This window comes from Citrus clementina, unplaced genomic scaffold (assembly GCF_000493195.1).
Source record: "Citrus clementina cultivar Clemenules unplaced genomic scaffold, Citrus_clementina_v1.0 scaffold_7, whole genome shotgun sequence".
In the NCBI taxonomy this organism is placed as follows: Eukaryota; Viridiplantae; Streptophyta; class Magnoliopsida; order Sapindales; family Rutaceae; genus Citrus; species Citrus x clementina.
The window spans coordinates 12625097-12634841 of NW_006262075.1; the positions used below are offsets into that span (position 1 = coordinate 12625097).

At 43.5% G+C, this 9745-nt stretch overlaps 1 protein-coding gene across 1 annotated transcript; it reads right to left on the bottom strand.

The window, feature by feature from the left end:
• Positions 1 to 2319: 2319 nt before the first annotated feature.
• On the bottom strand, positions 2320 to 4433 carry LOC112096927. The gene is made up of 4 exons (XM_024181152.1): positions 3978 to 4433; positions 3557 to 3800; positions 3160 to 3482; positions 2320 to 3045 (listed from the first exon to the last, which is right to left on the bottom strand). Exons 1-4 carry the CDS (start codon positions 4431 to 4433, stop codon positions 2320 to 2322), a joined length of 1749 nt encoding a protein of 582 aa, XP_024036920.1.
• Between the last annotated feature and the right edge of the window lie 5312 nt (positions 4434 to 9745).

Sequence of the window (9745 nt, forward strand, 5' to 3'; positions counted from 1 at the left end):
CGTTTTACCAGAGGACAAAAGCCAAGCAAGAAAGCTAAAATGCCGAGCAGCGAGGTACACACTACTCGATGGGGTACTTTACCGCCGAGGATTCGCTTTGCCCCTTTTGCGATGTGTGGATGATGAGGAGGCAGATTATGTACTAAGGGAGATTCATGAAGGAATTTGCGGCAATCACTCGGGAGCAAGAACTTTAGCCTTCAAGGCACTCCGGCAAGGATACTTCTGGGCAACCATGCACCAGGATGCAAAAAAGATGGCAAAAAACTGTAAAACATGCCAAAGCTTCTCTGAGGTTCTTGCACAACCCCCAGAAAAGTTGACCACAATGACATCCCCATGGCCTTTTGCCCAATGGGGAATCGACCTAATCGGTCCATTACCTAAGGGTCGGGGAGCGGCAACACATGCAATTGTGGCAGTAGACTACTTCACCAAGTGGGTAGAGGTGGGAGTCCTCAGCCAAATTACGGAGAGAAAGATGACGGATTTTATTTAGAAGAATATCATCTACAGATACGGGATCCCCTATGCCATCATTACAGACAATGGGAGACAGTTTGACAACAGCAACTTCAGGGAATTTTGCCGAAATTTGGGGGTGGACCTGAAGTTCTGCACCCCCGCACACCCCCAGGCAAACGGACAAGTGGAAGCAGCCAACAAAGTGATAAAGAAGCTCTTGAAAACTAGATTGGGAGATAAGAAGGGAGTTTGGGTTGACGAGCTACCAGGGGTATTGTGGGCTTACCGGACAACTCACAAAACTGCTACAGGGGAAACCCCGTTCGCTTTGGCTTTTGGTCATGAGGTAGTAGTCCCAGCAGAAATTGGAGTGGGGACACATCGAACGGAATATTTCGCTGAGGAACAAAACGACGAACAGATCTGCCTAAGCCTGGACCTACTTGAGGAGAAAAGGGAAGGGGCCTCACAGAAAGTGGCCCAGTGTCAACAAAGGGTCATGCGTTATTACAACAAGAATGTACGCGTGAGGCAGTTCCGAGCAGGAGATTGGGTACTTAGGAAGGTGAATCAAAACACTAGGGATCCCAACCATGGTGCTCTTGGCCCAAAATAGGAAGGCTCGTATAGGGTAATACGAGCGACGGGACCAGGAGCTTATAAGTTAGCATACCCAGATGGACGAGACGTGAAGAGGCCGTGGAACGCCGAGCACTTAAAGAAGTATTTCCAGTAAGCAAAGTACTCTACTAAATCTTCAATTTGATAAGTTATATTTGTCAAATGCATGGTGGCTTGGTGCACAAGCATATATTTTGTATTTCTGTAACGCATTCAAATTTCAATAAAGATGAATTCAGCATGAAATCCCTCGGCTAATAAGCCCATTAGAAAGTTCTGCTAAGGCAAGTCAATGCCTTATTCTGCTCGGTCAATGAGAGACCAGCAGCTAATTCTGCAAAAAATCCGCTAAGGCAAGTAAGTGTCTGCTTCTGCTCGGTCAACGAGAGACCAGCAGCTAATTCTGTAAAAAATCCACTAAGGCAAGTAAGTGCCTGCTTCTGCTCGGTCAACGAGGGACCAGCAGCTAATTCTGCAAAAAATCCGCTAAGGCAAGTAAGTGCCTGCTTCTGCTCGGTCAACGAGAGACCAGCAGCTAATTCTACAAAAAATCTGCTAAGGCAAGTAAGTGCCTGCTTCTGCTCGGTCAACGAGAGACCAGTAGCTAATTCTACAAAAAATCTGCTAAGGCAAGTAAGCGTCTGCTTCTGCTCGGTCAACGAAAGACCAGCAGATAATTCTGTAAAAAATCTGCTAAGGCAAGTAAGTGCCTGCTTCTGCTCGGTCAACAAGAGACCAGCAGTTAAATCCACAAAAAATCTGCTAAGGCAAGTAAGTGTCTGCTTCTGCTCGGTCAGAAAAAGACCAGCAGCTAATCCTACGAAAATTCTACTAAGGCAAGAAAATGCCAGTTTCTGCTCGGTCAACGAAAGACCAGTAGGCAATTTTACGAAATTTCACCAAAGCAAGTAAGTGCCTGTTCCTGCTCGGTCATCGAAAGACCAACAGATGATTCCATGAAATTCGACTAAGGCAAATAAGTGCCTGCTCCTGCTCGGTCACCGAAGACCAGCAGGTAATTTTGCGAAAATTTTACTAAGGCAAACGGATGCCTATTCCTGCTCGATGCACTAAAGAACCAACAGGCAAAATCAGATAAATTGTCAAGTTATTTTGCAGAAGCAACCCGTGAGCAAAACCAGACAAGAAAGCCAATAGAGAGCATTTAAAAATTTATAAACGTTCAAATGTTTACAAAGCAACTGAAAATCTAGAGTCTTTACAAAAATAGACCTAAGGATTAGGAGGGTCAACGGCCTCAATAGGTGAAGGGTCAGCTATCTCGGGAGGTGGAAGATCAGCAATACCGGGAGGAGGAGGCACGGACCCCTGTCCCACTTCAAAAACACGCTGCCCAGCTTCTCCCTCCTGCACTCCATCCAAAGGAACCTCCACCTGCTCCTGCTCACCCTGCACCTTATCTCCCTGGCCGGCCCCAGACATATATCTCTCCACCCCAGCCTCCAGCTTGCTCATGTCGAGCTCGGGGTATTCTTCCTTGAGCACAAACATGATGCACTTATAGCTTAAAGCAACCCCGGAGTCATACTTGGCATCCAGCCGATCATCCACATCAGCGGATTTGCCTTTCTCTTCAGCCAGCTGGTCACTCAGGGATTTAATCTCTCCCTCAAGGGCGGTCCTCAGAGTATCTCTTTCACTTTGAGTAGCCTGAAGATCGGACTTCAGATCACCCAACTCGCCCTCAAGCTTGGAGGAAGTGGACTCAGCAACCGCAACTTTCTCCTCAAGCTCCATAAGCTGCTTGTTCAGCTCGGCCAGTTTCTCCTTGGACCGATCAGCAGATTCGGCTTTCTTTTTCAACTCCTGGTTATCAGCTTGAAGCTTCCTCTCATGACGCGCGGACCCGGTCTTGTAGCACGAGACCATTGTGGCCAGCCTGAAGGAGACTCTTTGAACAGAAGCAGCTAACTCGGAGAGGTTCATGCTCTCAATGTCCTTCACCATCTTGGGCCCAACCGATTTTTTATAATCCTTCTGATATGGGCTCAGGTAGTCACCTTGATCCCGAGATGGAAGAGGAGAAGATCGGTCCCCAGACTGCAAGCTGACCTCAGGACTCTTGTCGGAGGTTTTCTCCCCACCACTCTTACGAGGTGGAGGAGGGGGCAGAGCAGGAACAGGCGCCTTGGAAGGACCGACGCTGGGTTTCTTTGGAGGAGGAGGAGGGTTGCTGGAGCTACTCGGAGCCCGACCACGCTTCCTGCTCATCGCGCTGAGGATCTTGTTATCCATTCCAGCGGCTATGTCCACTAGGCCCGAACCGACCAGGTTTGTTGACGACAGGAGGTCTTGGCAGGTAGACGCGTTCACCAGAGCAGTTTCCACCTGAAGCAAAGGTCGATCTTCAAGCCCCCCGATCAAACCCCACGACTTTGAAATAGCAAAAGAGGTTAAAGAACTCGATAAGTGACAATTTGAGAAAGAATATAGGCAAAAAATGAACGACCTGGGGTGACAAACTCTGTTGGAAGGTAAATATCACCACCCAACGAACGGAGTGCTGAACACCACTTTCCCCCAGCAAAGAAGAATTTGTTCTTCCAATTTTTGCACGAGGAGGGGAAACCGGTGATTGGCTTTCTCTTCGCAGAACTGGACATGAAGTAGTACCAGCACGCCTCCCTTGGGCTGCTCCGCAGCTGATACAGATGTTTCACTTCAATAAGGGAAGGCTCCTCCAACCCGCACCTCTCCCACAACACAAACATTGCCGAGAGAACCCTCCACCCGTTCGGGTGTAGCTGACTTGGGGCCAGGTGCATACCTCCCAATATCTTGGCAAAATAATGCTGAAGGGGCAGCCGAACTCCTAGTTTGAAACTCTCTAAGTGCATCGTCACATACCCCTGCGGAGGCCGACTAGGAACGTCACCCTTCCCAGGAACTACAAGGAGAACCTCCTCAGGAATGTCGTAGAGGTTCCTAAGCTTGAATAGGTCAGTTTGGGTGGTGGCACAGGCTATGTAATCAATAGGGTAGGAATCAGCCTCCACCCTATGGCCAAGATTCCTTTTCTTAGCAGGTCCACTCGGTCCGGAACTGCTCCCTTCACCATCACCAACTCCTTCAGGGATCCCAACCCCACCAAAGCTGTGGTTCTCACCAGAGCCCGACGCAGGTCCACCTCTATTCCCTACAAGCTCTAGTTCGGGGGAGGGAGAGACAACCAAGGGGCGTGGGTACTCAAGGGTATCCCTGCCATGGGAAGGACCTACACTACTGGAGGGACCTAAGAAATCGGTAGGTATTGACACGTTGAGGCCTGAATCCCCTAATTCTTCATCACCCTCATCAACAATTAACTTTCTTTTCCGGTTTGACATATCGAATCCCAAAAGAAAACAAAGAAAACTCGAATATACGGATACAAAAGGGGGCAACACGGAACCCAATCAACAACAACCAGAGAAGAGATTAAAAGCAGTACCTGAAATGAACTGACCCTGATAGCGCTGCCGTGACAGAGAAAAAACCAGCAAGTAGAAACTCTGGACGCAGGAAGTGTGAGTAAAGTTCAGAAAGGGGGTAGGTTAATGACGGAGAGACGAGTAACAAAACGATGACGATGTAAGTCTAGGGATTTGAAACGAAAAGGGGGAAATGAAAGCATTTAAGTGATGGAGACGCTAGCTCACTCACCGTACATCAAGGACAGATAGCCCGTCGTTTCAAATTTCAAATACGAAGAGTCTGGAGATGCCACGTCACCAACCGTTACAAGAGGCCAGGCTAGATGCAAGCTCATATACGCAATGGACATGCTCATTTAGGCCCATGCTCAGGTCAAAATCTCCCCTGAAGAAAAATGATACCTCAGGTCCGTCCCGGTAGACAGAAGACCAGAGGAGAAGCCCCCGGATTGGTAAGATTTGACTATCAGTTTCTACTCTTGACTTATTTCACTCACAAGACCAGAAACTGGGGGACTGGTGTTAAGCAAATAAAAGCACCAGGTCGACCATGCTACTATTTTCACCCCGGCATGAATCACCTCAGCCAAATGGTACGAGCAGAACAGGGGGAACATGAGCCGATCAGAGACGAATACTGACCAGAGGTATATACCGAGCCGATACCCGTCCCCCAAAAAAGCAGAAACACGATCTCACAGGATCACGGTAGTTGCGCTTTCCCAGAACCGTTGCGGGAGACGCGAGATCCCACGTTTGCCCATGAGGGGCTGCCACTACCCGAAAAAGGTGGGATGGAGGGCAAACGGGAACGTGGGACAACGGCTATAAAAGAAGAAGAAATCGATGAAGAAATGGATAGAAAAATTAAGAGAGGGAAAACGCTGCCAAATTGCAATCAGGCCTTTTTCTTACAAACTTCGAAACAAGTTAGAAACCCTTCTTGAATCCAAATTACACTGTTTTCCTGTAAACACCTTGTGCTAACTTAGGCATCGGAGGGTTTACGCCGGCAAAACCACCGGCGTCTCTGATCCGTTTTTGGTGAACGCAAGTCTAGTAAGAGAAAGGAGGGCGATTCCAACCCCAGTGGTCCGAGCAACAGTTGTCAACACAAACGTTGGTGAAAGAATCTGGTCGGTCAAAAGGCGAGCAGATTTAAGCATCAACAACAGGGATACAGTAAACTATGGCCTAGCACGATCACAGATGAATTTGGTTTAAAGTACACTCTGCTGGCTGCATCTAGTTTCGTATTGAACCGACCCGCTCCAAACTTAAAGCACAAGTCTGATAAGTTTAATCTAACGTGACTAGATAAAATTATTAATACGAATCTTGTTGAAATTTCGGCAGAATCTCTCTATATTTGTGACATTTCCAACCTACAAAATTTCCCTATATTAAACTAATTTCATTAATTAATCTCCCCAAACATAATACCACACAGCATAGTAAATAATATGGTTAAATGATCTCATTCAAATGTCACCCAATTTTTCTAATAGTATAAAAAAGGTTATATTGTAGCTAATGCCGGTACACATTAAACATTCATAATCATCAAATGATAATATAATAATACAATCCAATATTAGATAATCAAATGTCCTCATAATTTATCTATGTCTTCTAACACTATCACTTGGCCAAAATCAAAATAACTACAATAACTGAGTCCATTGGTGTACTTACAATCTCCTATGGGGGAAAAATTTAGTAAAACAGAGTAAATATAAAACTCAATGAGTGGATATTGAGTTTTAAAAATAAGATTACTTTAAAATAATTATATCATTACAGCATGCAATTCCATTAAACTATATGTAAAAATATAAGTACAATTTTTAAACTTTAAGTCAAGTAATTAGCTAGTATTAAAAAGGAATACATGATGTTCATAATAATCATAAAAATCATATTAAGAAAGAACATATATACATGATTTTAAAATTATCACTAAACAAGTACCCAGGGGAATAATCTTGTCATACCCTCATACAGGCGGTGTAATGATGCACTGGATAAGGACGACAAAATTCGGGTTCGGGCCTGGGTTTGTCTGTTCCAGTTCCGGATCTAGATATAAAACTAGATAGTTTATCTCTAGATTCGGTATGGGTTTATCCGAGTTCCGGGATTGTGGATTTCAAAACTTAGATACCTTTATGAATTTTTTCTTTTTTAAGTTCTCCAATAGGGCATGGATACAATGGGGAAAAAACAAACACCTACATAGCAATTTCACCTAGAAAAGTAGAAGAAATACTAGAATGTGAACTGCAACTTAAATCCAACCACACAACAAATAAGCAATGAAAAAAACACAAGCTAAAAACATTACAAACACAGATTATCTCCCTCATCACCATCTTCAACCTCACTAGACTCAGTACCAGCCTCCCCATAATCCTTCTCCAAAGTCGCAAGATCCTCACGGGCTTCAAAGAACTCACCTTCCTTTATGCCTTCTTAGCATACATCAAATCAAATTTGTGGTCAATGCGAGAAAACACCTTAGCAACACTAGTTAAGTTCGATATCATGCACATAGCCCTCTACACCTTCGCAAGATCACCACCTAGAACAACAGTTGGAGGCTGGTAATTGATACCACATTTGAATCCAATTTATCATCAGTCAATAAATTGAATGGTAGCTGATGATGATAATGATCAACACAGGCGTGAAGGCTAAGCGATGATGATGAAATAGGTAATTGTTGGCGCTCTGTGTTAGATTGATAACGAGAAGAGGAAAATGATTGGCGGCTATGTTGAGGAGAAGTTATAAAGTGTAAAACTAGGGTTTCCTGTCATTACCCAACCCAGACCTGGCAAGATATTGTTCGCTTTAGGCTTTAACAAGGCCCGCACAAATTTGTTCTTGGGGTGTCCATACACCCCAAAACGCGTCTTGCCAATTAAGGTGTAGATCACCTCTTATATACCCAACATCTCTCTCGTGCTTTGCCGATGTGGGATTCGCCTAGGGTGTTACATACACCCCCCTTGGGGACTCAGCGTCCTCATTGAGGTTTGCCCCACCACCGCTCAAGAGGACATGCGGAGATGCTTTGATACCATAATGTCATGAACCAACCCAGACCTGGCAAGATATTGTCCGCTTTGGGCCTTAACAAGGCCCGTACAGATTTGCTCTTGGGGTGTCCATACACCCCAAAATGCGTCTTGCCAATTAAGGTGTAGATCACCTTTTATATACCCAGCATCTCTTCCGTACTTTGCCGATGTGGGATTCGTCGAGGGTGTTACATACACTCCCCTTGGAGACTCAGCGTCCTCGTTGAGGTTTGTCCCACCATCGCTCAAGAGGACATGCAGAGATGCTTTGATACCATAATGTCATGAACCAAACCCAGACCTGGCAAGATATTGTCTGCTTTGGACCTTAACAAGGCATGCACGGATTTGTTCTTGGGGGGCCCAAACACCCCAAAATGCATATTGCCAATTAAGGTGTAGATCACCCCTTATATACCCAGTATCTCTCCCGTGCTTTGCCGATGTGAGATTTGCCTAGGGTGTTACATATACCCCCTTGGGGACTCAGCGTCCTCGCTGAGGTTTGCTCCACCATCACTCAAGAGGACACACGGAGCCGCTCTGATACCATAATGTCATGACCCAACCCAGACCTAACAAGATATTGCCTGCTTTGGGCCTTAACAAGACCCGCACGGATTTGTTCTTTAATGCGTCTTGTCAATTAAGGTGTAGATCATCCCTTATATACCCAGTATTTCTCTCGTGCTTTTCCGATGTGAGATTCGCCTAGGGTGTTACATTTCCTCGTTCATTTTTTATTCTTTTAATTTTTTGCTTTTCTATTTATGTTAAAAATTTTTTAAAATGTAATATTAAGAATAAGGATATCCAGGTTTGGGTTTCAGATATGCAAGTTGACTCAATACTAGACCTGGACCTGGATACATCAAGGTTCATGATATTGTTGTTGGATTCCGGATGTTATTTGTATTCGGTACGGGTTGAACCTAGTCCAGATTATTTGGGTTCATTCGGGTCCTGTCTGGGTATGAGTTATTTTGCCGTCCCTAGTATTGGAAGTGTACTATCGTGCTCAGAGTTACAACAGCAGACCTCGCTATCTCATGTATCTCAGTGTATCTCACTATATCGCATGCGTAAAATAGCCTCCAAAAGGCAAAAGCAGCCAAGCACACAACCCAAAGCCTTGTGTGTGCTCAAATAGGCCCCAAAGACTTATATCTCAACTGTATCTTTGTAATTGAATATTTATAACTAAAATTATATCTCTATGCTTATCTGTGTATTTGAAGAAAAGGGTATTGTCTAATGATTTTGAAGACAAACTTTTATATACATATGCATAAACATAAATTTTAAGCATACTTTGAATATATATTCCTTTTCATTAAAATACTCTCATATGTTTATAATCAAAATAAAGAAAGAAAATCACTTATCATATCGTTTACAAGACACATCAATATGTAAATATAATCCATCTCTAGAAAACTTAATCAAAGTATCAAACATTACTTATAAATATACTTTAATTTACTAAAATTAGAATCCTAAGAAAAATGTTAAATAAAAGTTTGTACTTTCGACTAACAACGATGATGGTCAAACTCAGCTATTATCAATATCTGGGAGTTGACTCATGTTCTCACAACTAATTTTATGCGATAGACTTGCAATGAACATTTACCCCATAGCTTTTAACTCTGGATTCCATTACTTGTAAGTTAAAAATTACTTTAATACCTTCAAAACCATCAATTACACATTTTCAACATTCTTTTCTCTCTTAATCTGGTCAATTATTTTAATTCACTCGTTTCTTGTTAAAGCGGATGTAACATTCTCGCGTACTTTGTTCAAAACTAGCAAGACATACTATAGTAACTCATTTGAATAATGAGCTAGAAATCAAAGTGAAACTTGAAGGAGATAATCCAACATGCGGGCTCTAAAAATAATTTGTGGTGTGTTGGAAGTTTGAATTTATAGATTTAAAGCTCAGTCCAAAGAGTTATCAATATTAAGTATAATCTGAAAATCGATAATATATCTATTTTGACTAGTAATTGAATTAATGAATGTATCCTTATCTATATTTCAAAAGTGGATTATAAAGAGGCTAGATGAGCATTGTTGAGAACTGCAGGCCGCAGGCCACGATAAGAGACTGATCGCTCAATGCTTCTTTATAAAAAC

Excerpts from the sequence above, each read along its gene's own strand:
- LOC112096927 (XM_024181152.1), bottom strand. The coding sequence starts at position 4,433 with ATGTCAAACCGGAAAAGAAAGTTAATTGTTGATGAGGGTGATGAAGAA. Across the intron at positions 3,801-3,977 it reads TAGTTCCTGGGAAGGGTGAC|AGGTGCGGGTTGGAGGAGCC; the intron begins GTTCCTAGTCGG and ends GTGTTGTGGGAG. Across the intron at positions 3,483-3,556 it reads AACAGAGTTTGTCACCCCAG|AGTCGTGGGGTTTGATCGGG; the intron begins GTCGTTCATTTT and ends TTGCTATTTCAA.